At 38.3% G+C, this 21,596-nt stretch overlaps 1 protein-coding gene across 1 annotated transcript in view; it reads left to right on the top strand.

Annotated features, from left to right (window-relative positions):
• The window catches only part of LOC122797928 (zinc-binding protein A33-like), a 278,438-nt gene that overhangs the window by 215,070 nt on the left and 41,772 nt on the right, over nucleotides 1-21,596 (top strand). Inside the window, exons 4-5 of the mRNA XM_044066447.1 lie at nucleotides 4,935-4,957; nucleotides 5,056-5,186. Coding sequence (XP_043922382.1) covers nucleotides 4,935-4,957; nucleotides 5,056-5,186 — 154 coding nt within the window. The remainder of the gene's footprint in view (nucleotides 1-4,934; nucleotides 4,958-5,055; nucleotides 5,187-21,596) is intronic.

Raw genomic sequence — 21,596 nt, 5'->3', positions numbered from 1 at the left:
GTGAATGTCAAAAGAGAGGTTACTGTCATCTTGGGTCCCCAGGTCCCTGATAACTTCTTCCGTGTTTAATGGATTACCACCTATGTGGTAATTAGGGGTTACCTTGTTTTTCCCAAAGGGTATGACTATACATTTTTTGGCATTTAGCTTAAGGCCATGGCTCTGGCACCAGTTATCCATTTCTATGAGACCTTTCTGGAGGATGTCTGTGTCTGATGGAGTGTCAATTATGGTGCCCAGTTTGCAGTCATCTGCAAATTTTGTCAGCCACACTCCCCCTATGTTTGCCTGCACTTCAGAAAAATAAATGCCGAACAAGAGGGGGCCCAGGACTGAGCCCTGTGGGACACCGCGTGACCGGCTTAGAGTCTGACATGGCACCAGCAACTCTAACCCTGTGTATTCTGTCCTTGAGCCAGTTTGCAACCCATCTTGTGGCATATGGGTTTACATCTAAGCTGGTGAGCTTTTCTATGATGCCCGAGTGGGGTATTGTGTCGAATGCTTTTGCTAGGTCAAGGTAGGCTGTGTGAACTGCCTTACCCTCATCAATGGCCTTAGTGACTGTTTGAAAAAGTCGACCAAGTTCAAGAGGCAGGATCTGCCCTTGACAAAGCCAAATTGGGTAGGATCCAGTGTCTGTAGGTCCCCAATGTCTTTATTTATGAGTTCCATTATGATCCTCTCCATAGCTTTGCAGACCAGGCTCGTCAAGCTTATGGGGTGGTAATTTCCAGGGTCCGTAGAAGCACCGCCTTTGTGGAGTGGGACCACAGTTGCCGACGCCATTCTTTGGGCGTATCCTGTAGTAAGGCTAAGATTAAACAGCAGCCTTATGTGTGGGTTTAGTTCCTCATTGAGTTCGTGTAGCACACAGCCGGGGACACCGTCGGTCCCATTGATGCTGTGTTTTTGCTTTAGAGAGCAGCTCTCACCTGGGCATCTGAGATGTTTGGGAGGCTAGACTCTGGTGGGATAGATATTTCTCCTTTTGGGGGTGGGAGGAGAATTTGCACTGAACCTGTCTGCCAGTATGTTGGCAATGTCTGTGGGTTCAGTGATTTTTTTATCATTTTGGACTAATTCTGAGCATATCTGGGAGTTTCCACCCAGGTTTCTAACATAGCTAAAGAAGGCTTTATGATTGTCTTTTGTGTCATTAGCGATTTTTCTCTCAAAGTTGGCCTTGGATGATTTTATGAGTGATCGTAGTTTTTTGCTAGTATTGATCAGAGATGCCTTCCCATTTAGGGATTTGGCTCTGTCATGGGGTCAATAGGGAAACATTTTAAATGGTGCTCTTACAAACTTAGAAAATCACTAGAGCAATGAGTTTTGTAGAATGTAGCCCTGCTGCTACGCCCCCCCCAAGGAACAGTCATAAGTCATGAAGACCTCTCAACCTCTTAGAGCAAGACATCTGGCCAAAGCAAGGGGGGAAAGAGCCAGAACTAGCTATATTTTATTTTTCTTTGTTTTTTATCATTTGTTTTCTTTTTTTAATGTTTGCGCTAAGTGGCGCATTGTGCAAATGGCTTAAGCTTTGCTCACCTCATTTGCGCAACTGGCAGATATGTCTCAGACAGTTAAAAATAGAAACTGGGTGCCTTCAATTAATACCTCACAATGACACTTGTGTATGTTTCAGGTCAATGATACATACTGCAATGTCAGTACAATAAAACAAAGGCAGCACAACCTGTACTAGAACCCAGGACCATGTTGACTCCAGTTCTAGACTTATCACCTGGTGCCACAGGATCAGTTACATGAAGTTCCATATCTTAGTATTCATTGTGCAGCTCTCACTGTTAAGCTAAGCCCAATGAAGCTTAGCAGGTTTGTGCAGGGCACAATTATAGAATGCATCTGATTGGATATGTGAGTATTCCAGTAATCCAGTTTGTGCACTGCTGAGCCACCCTATATGTAGCCTGTTTGTGTTACAAGCAGAATCATGCAAATGTGTGTGTGTGTGTGTTTTTAATAGGAGAAGTAAGCAATTGAAAACGGGCTGAAATAGTTGTAAATACTGAAAAGAATAGAGGACATCAACAGTAAAACGTGCTAGTGCACAGGAGATATGCAACCATAACAATGGATTACAAAGCTCACTACAATGCACCTTCAGAAAACCGGATGGGTATGATGGCTGGCAACATGTTTTTCACAGACAAACCTTTGCATCAATGAACAAAACTCATTCAGCACACAGATTACACAGAATGTAGTGTCATATTATAGCATTACATGTCAGTTGTACAATTATTCCAACTGTTATCTTTGTAAATACTGCACTTACTGATTACATGCCCTGTTATGGTTCTTGCTTGCAAATATACAGCACTGTCTTGCCTTCATCTGTTTCCTAGTGAACCAGCAGTTATCTGACAATTACTCTGAGACATATAGTGTGTCAACCATTACAGATCATTGCATTTACAATAGCAAAGGATATTAACTGGTAATAAAATCATTAGGTCACATTTTCTAATTGCTATTGTGCAGCCAACCTTTGTAACCTGTAGTATTGATAAAGGGCAATGTTATCAGTAATGGTGCTTTTGCAATTGCCAACAGTATTATTGTTTGGTATTGAATTGCAAAAGGACACTGTGGTAAGTTGTGAGAAGGGATGCCATGATAAGCATTTTGAAAATATACTTTCGGAAATATTGACAATTGCTAAGTTTTGTGTCAGTATTTCATTTTGGGATTATTCACTGCTAACATGGCTAGTACTGCCTATTTTTCCTGTGATTGACACGTTAACTATGCATTTTGATGATCTCATGAGTGAAAGACCACTCACCTGACTGATACAGGAAACAACTGCTTTTGATCCTAACAGAACAAGGACTATTCTGTACAGTAACTACAAAAACCGCCCCTTGTATTTGAAATTCTCAGTGATGATAAGCAGCTTATGAGGTGATATCCTAAGATAAAGATTCAAAAAACTTGGATGAAAACTACATATAGAAAGATAGGCTTTACACTATACATTCAGCAATGGTGGATTATACACCCATCCATTACTTACAGGATGAACCACAGTCCCTAGTTGTCTTACTACTTATCCTTCCAAATCAGTCCTCATAAGGATGGCCTTGTACTCGTGCAATGAATCCACAAACTGTTTTTCCCCCTGTGATCCCCATGCTATCTATGCAGCATCAAACGGCCAGCCTATATGGGCCATTAATTCTCTTGCGGGAAACAGCTCACTAACCATTCCGATTTGGGATAACAGTTGGTCATCAGGAATGCTACTGTCATCTAGGGTGGGATGCCCCCATGCCATGGCTGTGACTTCCGCATAATAAGTTAATAGAATTATTACTAAGTTAACCGCCCTTGTGGGCCATTTTAAGCCTAGCCAATTACCCAATGTGAGAATCAAACTCTGCACCTTGTGTCTTTAAGGTAAACACCTTAGCTATTAGGCCAGACTCCCTTCATATGGATCCATCCATGCTAACACTAGCTAAAGGGGGTAGCAATTTATTTAGCCAGTGTGCCTGTGACAGTGTTCTTTCACATACCAGTGATGACCCTCCATCCAAGGTGTGCAAGTTTACTTCAGCTACTCTGCTGACACTTCCCTTGTGTCACCTCCTCCAACACTTCACACACTAACTCTATAGGAAAGCTGTTGTACACTGCTCTCTGAGTAAAAACACTTCTTCATGTCTCCCCTGAGCCATCAATCTTATATTCTCAAAATGTGTCCCATTCTTTTCTTACATCTTGTTTTAACTGTACTGCCTACTTATACTCTGGGAATTTTCTTTGGTAGTAAAATCTTTCTACCATGTACCATTTTGACTTCTTTTCTCAACACTATACATGTCAAGCTGTTCTGTTCTCAGTTTATATGGATTTTAATATGTAAATTATGCAATATTATAGTGGCCTCTTCTTAAGTGTCTCTCTCTTATAGTTCTATACCTGTTACTCTATACTAATTTTGTATGTTTTGTTAAATGGGTTATCCAGCTCGGATTAGATCCATTTTCACTGGGGCTGTGGTAGCATTGTCTGGTTCAGTGACTTGCATAATTTCACACAGCAGACAAACTGAGTTTAAGGGACTCAGACCCAGTAGACTACTGTATGAAACTTGTTAGCAGCAATAGCCTCAATCTTCTGCAGTAAATTGTCAGACAATCATGAGGTCCTTTCTCTGCCAGCTGTCTGTAATGGGTTGTGAATCATCCTAGCATGTATCAGTCTTTTCTGGGATTCTTCTCCCACATCCTGTATTCACCAGTCTTCCATAGTACTTCCATTACCCAGCATACATTTAGGCCTTCTGATATACCTACCACCTGTCCGTGTTATCTTTTAGTGCTGTTACTAATCATATCATGGTTACACCTTCCCAAATGGATTGCTTTGCGGTGGCATTAAGCTGACATGGTCTTTCAGCCTTGCCACGTCATTTAAAATTATATATTTGATATAATTAATAAAACTAGTTGCTTGTGCTTTATAAAGGAGATTACCCTTCAATTTGTGGCAGTTTTCAGAATTCCGACCCGTGGCTTGTGATATCCATGAATATCAAAGATAAGTAAGCAAATGATAGAGAACGCAAAAAGAAAAAAATGGAGTTTCAAAGCAGATTTACATGATATTTTATTCTGATCTTCACAGCCAGATGCAGTCATTGACTTAAGGAAGGCTAAAGGAATTGTTTTTGAAATTGAGTTTGTACATGTGTGACTGTATTTATCACAAGCCTATTGATTCTTATTTGAAAAGCTGTTTACTCTCCTGCCCATTTTGTCCTCTGCTAAGGACGCCGTATCCTTTTGTAAACATAATATGTCAAACAAACCTAGTGAATATTTCCATAATCATATGTATGTAGTCAAACAACAGAAATATCCATGATGACATTATAATAATTTTTTTTCTTTTCTACATAGGAAATCTTGGAGAAGTGTAAATGGTATGGTTGTACAATTATTTATTTTATTATTGTTATTGTTTAAATCATTGCCTTATGCTAGTGCTGGAACTCATATTATTGCCTGTATTTATCTCCAGGATTTTAAAAAGAAAGGATGAAGAAAATACGTCTAACACTGCTCTGGTTTCTGATAGCCTGAGTCTTGGGGTATATAAAGGCCCCCTGCAGTACAGAATTTGGAAGGAAATATCATTTGACATTAGACGGAGTAAGTAATCTGTTTTATTAATACACAGTGCATATCATGGGAAGTCCTATGCCTAAACTGATCAAAATGTCTGTACCTTTTCACTTACTTCTAGAGGTATATGAAAACCCATTATTAAATAAAGTCCTCTGGCTAAACAAGAAATTGGAAAGGTGGTGCTAGAAACTCATGAAGGAACCACAAGTTTTATCAACATTCTCCTGAAGTTATTCTAGCAGACTGCCAAACGGATGCTAAGCAATCTTTTTTTTTCAAAAAGTTACCAGTTCCGATCAATTATTGATTAAGTTCATAGGTAGTTGCCAAGCATGTGGTCAAAGAGAGCATCAGGAAGCCTCTTCTAGTTTCCGAATTGCCCCAGAGCATTGTCAGCTTAAGAGACTTAATCAGAATCACACAGCATGCAAAAGGCAGCAGAGAGAATCAGACTGTGGACTATAGGAGGCAGCTTTCCATCACTCATAACCTTAATCCTCTGCAGTCGCTGACAGATAAAAAATGAAAAACTGACATTGATGGGGAAGGAGGTAAGAAATGAGCTGAGTGTTCAAAACCAGAAACCTTATCCATTATCCCAAGCGTAAGAATGATGTGCCCCATATACAGTATGTAGCATGACAGATAACTGTAGTAGCATGACAGTGACGTGTCCCCTGCATAGGTTGTAGCACATGACAGATAACTGCATTAGTATAACAATGAGGTGTCCCCTATGAAGGTTGTAGTAAATGACACATTACTGTATTATTATAACAATGAGGTGTCCCCTGTGAAGGTTGTAGCACATGACAGATATATGTATTAGTATAACAATGAGGTGTCCCCTGTGAAGGTTGTAGTAAATGACAGATAACTGTATTAATATAACAATGAGGTGTCCCCTGTGTAGGTTGTAGCACATTACAGATATATGTATTAGTATAACAATGAGGTGTCCCCTGTGTAGGTTGTAGCACATTACAGATATATGTATTAGTATAACAATGAGGTGTCCTCTGTGTATGTTGTAGCACATGACAGATAACTGCATTAGTATAACAATGAGGTGTCCCCTGTGAAGGTTGTAGTAAATGACAGATTACTGTATTAATATAACAATGAGGTGTCCCCTGTGAAGGTTGTAGTAAATGACAGATTACTGTATTAGTATAACAATGAGGTGTCCCCTGTGAAGGTTGTAGTAAATGACAGATATATGTATTAGTATAACAATGAGGTGTCCCCTGTGAAGGTTGTAGTAAATGACAGATTACTGTATTATTATAACAATGAGGTGTCCCCTGTGTAGGTTGTAGCACATGACAGATTACTGTATTATTATAACAATGAGGTGTCCCCTGTGTAGGTTGTAGCACATGACAGATATATGTATTAGTATAACAATGAGGTGTCCCCTGTGAAGGTTGTAGTAAATGACAGATTACTGTATTATTATAACAATGAGGTGTCCCCTGTGAAGGTTGTAGCACATGACAGATATGTGTATTAGTATAACAATGAGGTGTCCCCTGTGAAGGTTGTAGTAAATGACAGATATATGTATTAGTATAACAATGAGGTGTCCCCTGTGAAGGTTGTAGTAAATGACAGATTACTGTATTATTATAACAATGAGGTGTCCCCTGTGTAGGTTGTAGCACATTACAGATATATGTATTAGTATAACAATGAGGTGTCCTCTGTGTATGTTGTAGCACATGACAGATAACTGCATTAGTATAACAATGAGGTGTCCCCTGTGAAGGTTGTAGTAAATGACAGATTACTGTATTATTATAACAATGAGGTGTCCCCTGTGAAGGTTGTAGCACATGACAGATATATGTATTAGTATAACAATGAGGTGTCCCCTGTGAAGGTTGTAGTAAATGACAGATTACTGTATTATTATAACAATGAGGTGTCCCCTGTGTAGGTTGTAGCACATGACAGATATATGTATTAGTATAACAATGAGGTGTCCCCTGTGAAGGTTGTAGTAAATGACAGATTACTGTATTATTATAACAATGAGGTGTCCCTGTGTAGGTTGTAGCACATGACAGATATATGTATTAATATAACAATGAGGTGTCCCTGTGTAGGTTGTAGCACATGACAGATATATGTATTAGTATAACAATGAGGTGTCCCCTGTGAAGGTTGTAGTAAATGACAGATTACTGTATTATTATAACAATGAGGTGTCCCCTGTGTAGGGTGTAGCACATGACAGATATGTGTATTAGTATAACAATGAGGTGTCCCCTGTGAAGGTTGTAGTAAATGACAGATTACTGTATTATTATAACAATGAGGTGTCCCCTGTAGGTTGTAGCACATGACAGATATATGTATTAGTATAACAATGAGGTGTCCCCTGTGAAGGTTGTAGTAAATGACAGATTACTGTATTATTATAACAATGAGGTGTCCCCTGTGTAGGTTGTAGCACATGACAGATATATGTATTAGTATAACAATGAGGTGTCCCCTGTGAAGGTTGTAGTAAATGACAGATTACTGTATTAGTATAACAATGAGGTGTCCCCTGAGTAGGTTGTAGCACATGACAGATATATGTATTAGTATAACAATGAGGTGTCCCCTGTGAAGGTTGTAGTAAATGACAGATTACTGTATTAGTATAACAATGAGGTGTCCCCTGTGAAGGTTGTAGTAAATGACAGATTACTGTATTATTATAACAATGAGGTGTCCCCTGTGTAGGTTGTAGCACATGACAGATATATGTATTAGTATAACAATGAGGTGTCCCCTGTGAAGGTTGTAGTAAATGACAGATTACTGTATTATTATAACAATGAGGTGTCCCCTGTGTAGGTTGTAGCACATGACAGATATATGTATTAGTATAACAATGAGGTGTCCCCTGTGAAGGTTGTAGTAAATGACAGATTACTGTATTATTATAACAATGAGGTGTCCCCTGTGTAGGTTGTAGCACATGACAGATATATGTATTAGTATAACAATGAGGTGTCCCCTGTGAAGGTTGTAGTAAATGACAGATTACTGTATTAATATAACAATGAGGTGTCCCCTGTGTAGGTTGTAGCACATGACAGATATATGTATTAGTATAACAATGAGGTGTCCCCTGTGAAGGTTGTAGTAAATGACAGATTACTGTATTATTATAACAATGAGGTGTCCCCTGTGTAGGTTGTAGCACATGACAGATATGTGTATTAGTATAACAATGAGGTGTCCCCTGTGAAGGTTGTAGTAAATGACAGATTACTGTATTATTATAACAATGAGGTGTCCCCTGTGTAGGTTGTAGCACATGACAGATATGTGTATTAGTATAACAATGAGGTGTCCCCTGTGAAGGTTGTAGTAAATGACAGATTACTGTATTATTATAACAATGAGGTGTCCCCTGTGTAGGTTGTAGCACATGACAGATATGTGTATTAGTATAACAATGAGGTGTCCCCTGTGAAGGTTGTAGTAAATGACAGATATATGTATTAGTATAACAATGAGGTGTCCCCTGTGAAGGTTGTAGTAAATGACAGATTACTATATTATTATAACAATGAGGTGTCCCCTGTGTAGGTTGTAGCACATGACAGATATATGTATTAGTATAACAATGAGGTGTCCCCTGTGAAGGTTGTAGCACATGACAGATATATGTATTAGTATAACAATGAGGTGTCCCCTGTGAAGGTTGTAGCACATGACAGATATATGTATTAGTATAACAATGAGGTGTCCCCTGTGAAGGTTGTAGTAAATGACAGATTACTGTATTATTATAACAATGAGGTGTCCCCTGTGAAGGTTGTAGCACATGACAGATATATGTATTAGTATAACAATGAGGTGTCCCCTGTGAAGGTTGTAGTAAATGACAGATTACTGTATTATTATAACAATGAGGTGTCCCCTGTGTAGGTTGTAGCACATGACAGATATATGTATTAGTATAACAATGAGGTGTCCCCTGTGAAGGTTGTAGTAAATGACAGATTACTGTATTATTATAACAATGAGGTGTCCCCTGTGTAGGTTGTAGCACATGACAGATATATGTATTAATATAACAATGAGGTGTCCCCTGTGAAGGTTGTAGTAAATGACAGATATATGTATTAGTATAACAATGAGGTGTCCCCTGTGAAGGTTGTAGTAAATGACAGATTACTGTATTATTATAACAATGAGGTGTCCCCTGTGTAGGTTGTAGCACATGACAGATATGTGTATTAGTATAACAATGAGGTGTCCCCTGTGAAGGTTGTAGTAAATGACAGATTACTGTATTATTATAACAATGAGGTGTCCCCTGTGTAGGTTGTAGCACATGACAGATATGTGTATTAGTATAACAATGAGGTGTCCCCTGTGAAGGTTGTAGTAAATGACAGATTACTGTATTATTATAACAATGAGGTGTCCCCTGTGTAGGTTGTAGCACATGACAGATATGTGTATTAGTATAACAATGAGGTGTCCCCTGTGAAGGTTGTAGTAAATGACAGATTACTGTATTATTATAACAATGAGGTGTCCCCTGTGTAGGTTGTAGCACATGACAGATAACTGTATTAGTATAACAATGAGGTGTCCCCTGTGTAGGTTGTAGCACATGACAGATATATGTATTAGTATAACAATGAGGTGTCCCCTGTGAAGGTTGTAGTAAATGACAGATTACTGTATTATTATAACAATGAGGTGTCCCCTGTGTAGGTTGTAGCACATGACAGATATATGTATTAGTATAACAATGAGGTGTCCCCTGTGAAGGTTGTAGTAAATGACAGATTACTGTATTATTATAACAATGAGGTGTCCCCTGTGAAGGTTGTAGTAAATGACAGATTACTGTATTATTATAACAATGAGGTGTCCCCTGTGAAGGTTGTAGCACATGACAGATATATGTATTAGTATAACAATGAGGTGTCCCCTGTGAAGGTTGTAGTAAATGACAGATAACTGTATTAATATAACAATGAGGTGTCCCCTGTGTAGGTTGTAGCACATTACAGATATATGTATTAGTATAACAATGAGGTGTCCCCTGTGTAGGTTGTAGCACATTACAGATATATGTATTAGTATAACAATGAGGTGTCCTCTGTGTATGTTGTAGCACATGACAGATAACTGCATTAGTATAACAATGAGGTGTCCCCTGTGAAGGTTGTAGTAAATGACAGATTACTGTATTAATATAACAATGAGGTGTCCCCTGTGAAGGTTGTAGTAAATGACAGATTACTGTATTAGTATAACAATGAGGTGTCCCCTGTGAAGGTTGTAGTAAATGACAGATATATGTATTAGTATAACAATGAGGTGTCCCCTGTGAAGGTTGTAGTAAATGACAGATTACTGTATTATTATAACAATGAGGTGTCCCCTGTGTAGGTTGTAGCACATGACAGATTACTGTATTATTATAACAATGAGGTGTCCCCTGTGTAGGTTGTAGCACATGACAGATATATGTATTAGTATAACAATGAGGTGTCCCCTGTGAAGGTTGTAGTAAATGACAGATTACTGTATTATTATAACAATGAGGTGTCCCCTGTGAAGGTTGTAGCACATGACAGATATGTGTATTAGTATAACAATGAGGTGTCCCCTGTGAAGGTTGTAGTAAATGACAGATATATGTATTAGTATAACAATGAGGTGTCCCCTGTGAAGGTTGTAGTAAATGACAGATTACTGTATTATTATAACAATGAGGTGTCCCCTGTGTAGGTTGTAGCACATTACAGATATATGTATTAGTATAACAATGAGGTGTCCTCTGTGTATGTTGTAGCACATGACAGATAACTGCATTAGTATAACAATGAGGTGTCCCCTGTGAAGGTTGTAGTAAATGACAGATTACTGTATTATTATAACAATGAGGTGTCCCCTGTGAAGGTTGTAGCACATGACAGATATATGTATTAGTATAACAATGAGGTGTCCCCTGTGAAGGTTGTAGTAAATGACAGATTACTGTATTATTATAACAATGAGGTGTCCCCTGTGTAGGTTGTAGCACATGACAGATATATGTATTAGTATAACAATGAGGTGTCCCCTGTGAAGGTTGTAGTAAATGACAGATTACTGTATTATTATAACAATGAGGTGTCCCCTGTGTAGGTTGTAGCACATGACAGATATATGTATTAATATAACAATGAGGTGTCCCCTGTGTAGGTTGTAGCACATGACAGATATATGTATTAGTATAACAATGAGGTGTCCCCTGTGAAGGTTGTAGTAAATGACAGATTACTGTATTATTATAACAATGAGGTGTCCCCTGTGTAGGGTGTAGCACATGACAGATATGTGTATTAGTATAACAATGAGGTGTCCCCTGTGAAGGTTGTAGTAAATGACAGATTACTGTATTATTATAACAATGAGGTGTCCCCTGTAGGTTGTAGCACATGACAGATATATGTATTAGTATAACAATGAGGTGTCCCCTGTGAAGGTTGTAGTAAATGACAGATTACTGTATTATTATAACAATGAGGTGTCCCCTGTGTAGGTTGTAGCACATGACAGATATATGTATTAGTATAACAATGAGGTGTCCCCTGTGAAGGTTGTAGTAAATGACAGATTACTGTATTAGTATAACAATGAGGTGTCCCCTGAGTAGGTTGTAGCACATGACAGATATATGTATTAGTATAACAATGAGGTGTCCCCTGTGAAGGTTGTAGTAAATGACAGATTACTGTATTAGTATAACAATGAGGTGTCCCCTGTGAAGGTTGTAGTAAATGACAGATTACTGTATTATTATAACAATGAGGTGTCCCCTGTGTAGGTTGTAGCACATGACAGATATATGTATTAGTATAACAATGAGGTGTCCCCTGTGAAGGTTGTAGTAAATGACAGATTACTGTATTATTATAACAATGAGGTGTCCCCTGTGTAGGTTGTAGCACATGACAGATATATGTATTAGTATAACAATGAGGTGTCCCCTGTGAAGGTTGTAGTAAATGACAGATTACTGTATTATTATAACAATGAGGTGTCCCCTGTGTAGGTTGTAGCACATGACAGATATATGTATTAGTATAACAATGAGGTGTCCCCTGTGAAGGTTGTAGTAAATGACAGATTACTGTATTAATATAACAATGAGGTGTCCCTGTGTAGGTTGTAGCACATGACAGATATATGTATTAGTATAACAATGAGGTGTCCCCTGTGAAGGTTGTAGTAAATGACAGATTACTGTATTATTATAACAATGAGGTGTCCCCTGTGTAGGTTGTAGCACATGACAGATATGTGTATTAGTATAACAATGAGGTGTCCCCTGTGAAGGTTGTAGTAAATGACAGATTACTGTATTATTATAACAATGAGGTGTCCCCTGTGTAGGTTGTAGCACATGACAGATATGTGTATTAGTATAACAATGAGGTGTCCCCTGTGAAGGTTGTAGTAAATGACAGATTACTGTATTATTATAACAATGAGGTGTCCCCTGTGTAGGTTGTAGCACATGACAGATATGTGTATTAGTATAACAATGAGGTGTCCCCTGTGAAGGTTGTAGTAAATGACAGATATATGTATTAGTATAACAATGAGGTGTCCCCTGTGAAGGTTGTAGTAAATGACAGATTACTATATTATTATAACAATGAGGTGTCCCTGTGTAGGTTGTAGCACATGACAGATATATGTATTAGTATAACAATGAGGTGTCCCCTGTGAAGGTTGTAGCACATGACAGATATATGTATTAGTATAACAATGAGGTGTCCCCTGTGAAGGTTGTAGCACATGACAGATATATGTATTAGTATAACAATGAGGTGTCCCCTGTGAAGGTTGTAGTAAATGACAGATTACTGTATTATTATAACAATGAGGTGTCCCCTGTGAAGGTTGTAGCACATGACAGATATATGTATTAGTATAACAATGAGGTGTCCCCTGTGAAGGTTGTAGTAAATGACAGATTACTGTATTATTATAACAATGAGGTGTCCCCTGTGTAGGTTGTAGCACATGACAGATATATGTATTAGTATAACAATGAGGTGTCCCCTGTGAAGGTTGTAGTAAATGACAGATTACTGTATTATTATAACAATGAGGTGTCCCCTGTGTAGGTTGTAGCACATGACAGATATATGTATTAATATAACAATGAGGTGTCCCCTGTGAAGGTTGTAGTAAATGACAGATATATGTATTAGTATAACAATGAGGTGTCCCCTGTGAAGGTTGTAGTAAATGACAGATTACTGTATTATTATAACAATGAGGTGTCCCCTGTGTAGGTTGTAGCACATGACAGATATGTGTATTAGTATAACAATGAGGTGTCCCCTGTGAAGGTTGTAGTAAATGACAGATTACTGTATTATTATAACAATGAGGTGTCCCCTGTGTAGGTTGTAGCACATGACAGATATGTGTATTAGTATAACAATGAGGTGTCCCCTGTGAAGGTTGTAGTAAATGACAGATTACTGTATTATTATAACAATGAGGTGTCCCCTGTGTAGGTTGTAGCACATGACAGATATGTGTATTAGTATAACAATGAGGTGTCCCCTGTGAAGGTTGTAGTAAATGACAGATTACTGTATTATTATAACAATGAGGTGTCCCCTGTGTAGGTTGTAGCACATGACAGATAACTGTATTAGTATAACAATGAGGTGTCCCCTGTGTAGGTTGTAGCACATGACAGATATATGTATTAGTATAACAATGAGGTGTCCCCTGTGAAGGTTGTAGTAAATGACAGATTACTGTATTATTATAACAATGAGGTGTCCCCTGTGTAGGTTGTAGCACATGACAGATATATGTATTAGTATAACAATGAGGTGTCCCCTGTGAAGGTTGTAGTAAATGACAGATTACTGTATTATTATAACAATGAGGTGTCCCCTGTGAAGGTTGTAGTAAATGACAGATTACTGTATTATTATAACAATGAGGTGTCCCCTGTGAAGGTTGTAGCACATGACAGATATATGTATTAGTATAACAATGAGGTGTCCCCTGTGAAGGTTGTAGTAAATGACAGATTACTGTATTATTATAACAATGAGGTGTCCCCTGTGTAGGTTGTAGCACATGACAGATATATGTATTAGTATAACAATGAGGTGTCCCCTGTGAAGGTTGTAGTAAATGACAGATTACTGTATTATTATAACAATGAGGTGTCCCCTGTGTAGGTTGTAGCACATGACAGATATATGTATTAATATAACAATGAGGTGTCCCCTGTGAAGGTTGTAGTAAATGACAGATATATGTATTAGTATAACAATGAGGTGTCCCCTGTGAAGGTTGTAGTAAATGACAGATTACTGTATTATTATAACAATGAGGTGTCCCCTGTGTAGGTTGTAGCACATGACAGATTACTGTATTATTATAACAATGAGGTGTCCCCTGTGTAGGTTGTAGCACATGACAGATATATGTATTAGTATAACAATGAGGTGTCCCCTGTGAAGGTTGTAGTAAATGACAGATTACTGTATTATTATAACAATGAGGTGTCCCTGTGTAGGTTGTAGCACATGACAGATATATGTATTAGTATAACAATGAGGTGTCCCTGTGAAGGTTGTAGCACATGACAGATATATGTATTAGTATAACAATGAGGTGTCCCCTGTGAAGGTTGTAGTAAATGACAGATTACTGTATTATTATAACAATGAGGTGTCCCCTGTGAAGGTTGTAGCACATGACAGATATATGTATTAGTATAACAATGAGGTGTCCCCTGTGAAGGTTGTAGTAAATGACAGATTACTGTATTATTATAACAATGAGGTGTCCCCTGTGTAGGTTGTAGCACATGACAGATATATGTATTAGTATAACAATGAGGTGTCCCCTGTGAAGGTTGTAGTAAATGACAGATTACTGTATTATTATAACAATGAGGTGTCCCCTGTGTAGGTTGTAGCACATGACAGATATATGTATTAATATAACAATGAGGTGTCCCCTGTGAAGGTTGTAGTAAATGACAGATATATGTATTAGTATAACAATGAGGTGTCCCCTGTGAAGGTTGTAGTAAATGACAGATTACTGTATTATTATAACAATGAGGTGTCCCTGTGTAGGTTGTAGCACATGACAGATATATGTATTAGTATAACAATGAGGTGTCCCCTGTGAAGGTTGTAGTAAATGACACATTACTGTATTATTATAACAATGAGGTGTCCCCTGTGTAGGTTGTAGCACATGACAGATATATGTATTAGTATAACAATGAGGTGTCCCCTGTGTAGGTTGTAGTAAATGACAGATTACTGTATTATTATAACAATGAGGTGTCCCCTGTGAAGGTTGTAGTAAATGACAGATATATGTATTAGTATAACAATGAGGTGTCCCCTGTGAAGGTTGTAGTAAATGACAGATTACTGTATTATTATAACAATGAGGTGTCCCCTGTGTAGGTTGTAGCACATGACAGATTACTGTATTATTATAACAATGAGGTGTCCCCTGTGTAGGTTGTAGCACATGACAGATATATGTATTAATATAACAATGAGGTGTCCCCTGTGTAGGTTGTAGCACATGACAGATATATGTATTAGTATAACAATGAGGTGTCCCCTGTGAAGGTTGTAGTAAATGACAGATTACTGTATTATTATAACAATGAGGTGTCCCCTGTGAAGGTTGTAGCACATGACAGATATATGTATTAATATAACAATGAGGTGTCCCCTGTGTAGGGTGTAGCACATGACAGATATATGTATTAGTATAACAATGAGGTGTCCCCTGTGAAGGTTGTAGTAAATGACAGATTACTGTATTATTATAACAATGAGGTGTCCCTGTGTAGGTTGTAGCACATGACAGATATATGTATTAGTATAACAATGAGGTGTCCCCTGTGAAGGTTGTAGTAAATGACAGATTACTGTATTATTATAACAATGAGGTGTCCCCTGTGAAGGTTGTAGCACATGACAGATATATGTATTAATATAACAATGAGGTGTCCCCTGTGTAGGGTGTAGCACATGACAGATATATGTATTAGTATAACAATGAGGTGTCCCCTGTGAAGGTTGTAGTAAATGACAGATTACTGTATTATTATAACAATGAGGTGTCCCCTGTGTAGGTTGTAGCACATGACAGATATATGTATTAATATAACAATGAGGTGTCCCCTGTGAAGGTTGTAGTAAATGCCAGATTACTGTATTATTATAACAATGAGGTGTCCCCTGTGTAGGTTGTAGCACATGACAGATATATGTATTAGTATAACAATGAGGTGTCCCCTGTGAAGGTTGTAGTAAATGACAGATTACTGTATTATTATAACAATGAGGTGTCCCCTGTGTAGGTTGTAGCACATGACAGATATATGTATTAATATAACAATGAGGTGTCCCCTGTGAAGGTTGTAGTAAATGACAGATTACTGTATTATTATAACAATGAGGTGTCCCCTGTGTAGGTTGTAGCACATGACAGATATATGTATTAGTATAACAATGAGGTGTCCCCTGTGAAGGTTGTAGTAAATGACTGATTACTGTATTATTATAACAATGAGGTGTCCCCTGTGTAGGTTGTAGCACATGACAGATATATGTATTAGTATAACAATGAGGTGTCCCCTGTGTATGTTGTAACACATGAGAGATAACTGTAGTAGTAGAATAATGAGTTGTCACCTGTTGTAGATTGTAGCTCATGACAGGAAACTATATTAATATAACAATGAAGTGTCCCCTGTGTAGGTTGTAGCACATGACAAATAACTGTATTAGTATAACAATGAGATGTCCCCTGTGTAGGTTGTAGCACATGACAGATAATTTTATTAGTATAACAATGAGGTGTGCCCTGAGTAAGTTCTAGCACATGGCAGATAACTGTATACCTATAACAATGAAGTGTCCCCTGAATAGGTTGTATCACATGACAGATAACTGTACTATTATAACAATGAGGTGTCCCCTATGTAGGTTGTAGCACGTGACAGATAATTGTATTATTATAACAATGAGATGCCCCTGTGTAGGTTGTAGCACATGATAGATAACTGTATTAGTATAGCAATGAGGTGTCCCCTGAGAAGGTTGTAGCACAAGACTGATAACTGTATTAGTATAACAATGACATGTCCCTGTGTAGGGTGTAGCATGTGACAGATAACTGTATTATTATAACAATGAAATGTCCCCTGTGTAGGTTATAGCACATGACAGATAACAGTATTAGTATAACAATGAGGTATGCCCTGAGTAGATTGTAGCACAAGACAGATAACTGTATTAGTATAACAAAGAGGTGTCCCCTGTGTAGATTGTAGCAAAAGACAGATATCTGCATTAGTATAACAATGAGGTGTCCATTGAGTAGGTTGTAGCACATAACGGATAAATGTATTAGTACAACAATGAGATGTCCCCTGTGTAGGTTGTAAAACAAGAGAGATAACTGTATTAGTATGACAATGAGGTGTCCCCTGTATAGGTTGTAGCACATAACAGATAACTGTATTAGTATAACAATGAGGTGTCCCCTGTGTAGGTTGTAGCACATGACAGATAACTGAACTGTATAACAATGAGGTGTCCCCTTTATAGGTTATAGCACATGACAGATAACTGAATTAGTATAACAAAGAGGTGCCCCCTGTGTAGATTGTAGCACACAACTGATAACTGTATTAGTATAACAATGAGATGTCCCCTATGTAGGTTGCAGCCAATGACAGATAACTGTATTAGTATAACAATGAGCTGTCCCCTGTATAAGTTGTAGCACATAACAGATAACTGTATTGCTATAACAATGAGATGTCCCTTGTGAAGGTTGAAGCACATGGCAGATAACTATATCATCATAGCTTAGTACTAGGCTAACTGCCCTTGTGGGCTATTTTATGACTAGCCAATTACCCCCTGTAAGAATCAAACCCTGTACCTTGTGTCTGTAAGGCAAATACCTTAACCATTATGCCAACCTCTCTCTGTATAGATATAACATGGGATGTCCCTTGTATAGGTTGTAGCACATGGCAGATAACTGTATTAGTATAACAATGAGAGGTCCCTTGTGTTGATTGTAGCACATGACAGATAACTTGATTAGTATAACAATGGGATGGGAGACACTTATCCTTGGTGATGTCAACATTGATTGGTCCAAACTCACAACTGACTCCCCCCAACTCAGTATCCACCTACATGGCTTCCACCAACTTATAACATCTCCCACTTGCTTCCATAAAAATTCCACTTCCAGCTCCATTAATAACTGGATCCTTACCAATTCCCCCCACCAATACCACAATCCCACCACCTTACCTGACTCCCTCAGTGATTTTCTCCCTACCAACATCTTAAGACACTACTCCCATATTCCTAAACCCCACCTTATCAAAGACTGTCGAAAACTATCGACTTTCAGTTCATCCCAATTTAACTTCATTCTCCACAACATAGATTGGTCCATCCTAAAACACCTCCCCCTAATCGATGCTGTAAGCACTTTCAATAGCCTCTTCATGAGTACTCTAAACTCCTTAGCTCCCTCTAGGAAGATCAGAGTAAAATCAAATCATGCTCCCTGGCTCTCCAAGGAGACTAGGTCCCTTATGAAACAAAGAGATAGTGCTTTTAAAACCTGGACTAAAACTAAACAACCACATCTTCTTCAAAAATACAGGCAACTGAGGAACCTTGCAAAAAAACATACAACTAATGACAAAAAGTTATACTATAGCTCTGCTCAGCTTAACAACAAATCCAATCCTCAAAAATTTTGGTAAACTCTCAACAACATCCTCTATCCTGGAAAGCCCTATAATCCCTCCCCATACCCTAACTCTTCCTCCCAGGAAACAGCTACCCTCCTGAATAAACACTTTATCTCTTCCATCGAAAATCTGGTAACCTCTAAGCCACACTCTACTTTGACACCAACCCCTCCAAGTCCCACTAACACAACTTTGTTTTCTTTTGAGCCAGTTCCCATTACTTACATCAAATCTCTACTACTCAAGCTAAATACTTGCTCTCCTTCCACTGATCTCCTACATTCCACAAACTTACTGCTGACTCAATTGCCTATTTTATATCTATACTAATTAATCGATCTATTTTGGAATCAGCTGTCCCCACCCTTTGGAAATCTTTCTTTACTATCCCTCTTCATAAAGGTGGAAACTCCACTGACCCCTCAAACTACTGACCCATTGCAATTCTGTCCCCCGTCTCCCAGATATTAGAAAAATTTATTCACTCGCAGCTTCTCAATCACCTCCTCATGCACCACTTACTTACCGCTACCCAACATGGATTTCTTCCTCACCACAGCACCACCACTGCCCTCCTCTCCTTCACTCATATCATTGCAGAGGCCCTAGACAACAATAAATGCATTTCCTGTCTCTTCCTAGATCTCTCCAAAGCCTTTGATATCTCTCATCCTCTACTACTATCCAAACTCGCAAATCTTCACCTAACCTATCCCCCTCCACATTTGCCTTGTTTAATAGTTACTTATCTGGCAGGGAACAATCTGTCAAATGGCTCTCATCCTCATCACCTTTCCTTCCCATCTCCACTGGTGTTCCCCAAGGCTCCATCTTGGGACCCCTTTTGTTTAAAATCTTCACCAATGATCTTTACACCTCATGCAAAAAATCCTCCCTTATTCAGTATGCCGACGACTCTGTACTTATATCCATCTCAAATAACATTCCTGAACTACACTCCCTGACTCAACAAGCCCTACTATCCACTGGACAATGGCTTTCTCACAACCTACTGATCTTAAATCCCAAAAAGACCAAACTCCTACTTTTCCTTCCCCGTTCTTGTTCTCATCACAAAACCTCCTTTTTTATTACATCTTCTAACAATACAGCTATCCAACCTGACACCCACACAAACGTCCTAGGGGTCATTATCAGTGACAAACTAAAGTTCAACCTACACATACTCCAATGTATAAACAAAAACAAACCAGAAACTAGGTCTGCTATATCAGAACAAAAAAAATCCTAACCCCTGAATCTAGACTTACCCTGGGCCAGGCACTCCTCCTCCCCTCCCTCTTATACGCTGCCCCAGTTCTTACCAATATCAAGGTCTCCACTCTAAACTAACTGCAACAGACTTACCATAAAATAGCCAGATTCATTACTAACTCCCCTTACAACTCACACCACTGCATTTCTTTAAACTCTCTTCAATGGCTTGAAATGCCCCAGTTTCTGCTACCTTATCAGTTTCATATGCTACACTCTGTTCTTCATAAAACCTCCTTCTGTCCATCTCTATCTTCCTTAGTCTCTATCTACATCCCATCCCGGACCCTCTGTACTTCTAACTAACAATTACTTGATGCCTACCACCCAAAAAGGTCAGTAGGCAAACTACCCTACAAATACTCCCTTGCCCATGCTTGGAACAAACTTCCCCTTGACTTACGTTCAATCTCCCACACCTCACACTTTAAAAATGAACTAAAAGCTTATTTTCTCAATTCCAAAACCTGCCCTTGCCATGACCCCACCTAGTCTTCCTTCCCTTTATGTACCCTCAAAAGGACCATACTTAGTACCTCATTACACCTCTCTCTTCAATGTGTCTACTATACATTTACATAATTTTATACAAACAAAAACATTTTATTGTTAACTTATTGAACTATATCAATGCAAAATTATGTTACTAAGCTTCTTTTAATGCAACTTTAACTTTATGCATGTAACCCAACATATGTAAATATTTTTGCTATAACTGCTATTATATCAATATTGTTTAAAATTGTACTTGTTTAAAAATGTACTACTGGAGCTTTTCTCCTCGGGTCTCCACTGAAAATGGGCCACAAGCCCAGTTGGACAAACCCGGTTAACAAATGTCAATAAATAAATAAATTAATTAATTAAATTTGTCCCCTGTGTAGGTTGTAGCACATGACAGATAACTGTATTAGTATAACAATGAGGTGTCCCCTGTGTAGGTTGTAGCACATGACAGATATATGTATTAGTATAACAATGAGATGTCCCCTTTATAGGTTGTAGCACATTACAGATAACTGTATTAGTATAACAATGAGGTGTCCCCTGTGTAGGTTGTAGCAAAAGACAGATAACTGTATTAGTATAACAATGAGATGTCCCCTGTGTAGGTTGAAGCACATGGCAGATAACTGTATTAGTATAAGAAATGAGGTGGCCCCTGTGTATGTTGCAGCACAAGACAGATAAATGTATTAGCATAAAAATGAGATGTCCCCTTTGTAGATTGTAGCTAAAGACAGATAACGGCATTAGTATAACAATGAGGTGTCCCCTGTGTATGTTGTAGCACATGACAGATAACTGTATTAGTATAACAATGAGGTGTCCACTTTATAAGT

The sequence above is a fragment of the Protopterus annectens genome, chromosome 3.part1 (assembly GCF_019279795.1).
Source record: "Protopterus annectens isolate FY-2018-M chromosome 3.part1, PAN1.0, whole genome shotgun sequence".
NCBI lineage: Eukaryota > Metazoa > Chordata > Ceratodontiformes > Protopteridae > Protopterus > Protopterus annectens.
Note: the sequence above shows the minus strand (reverse complement) of the source record. Positions and strands in the feature narration are given on the sequence as shown.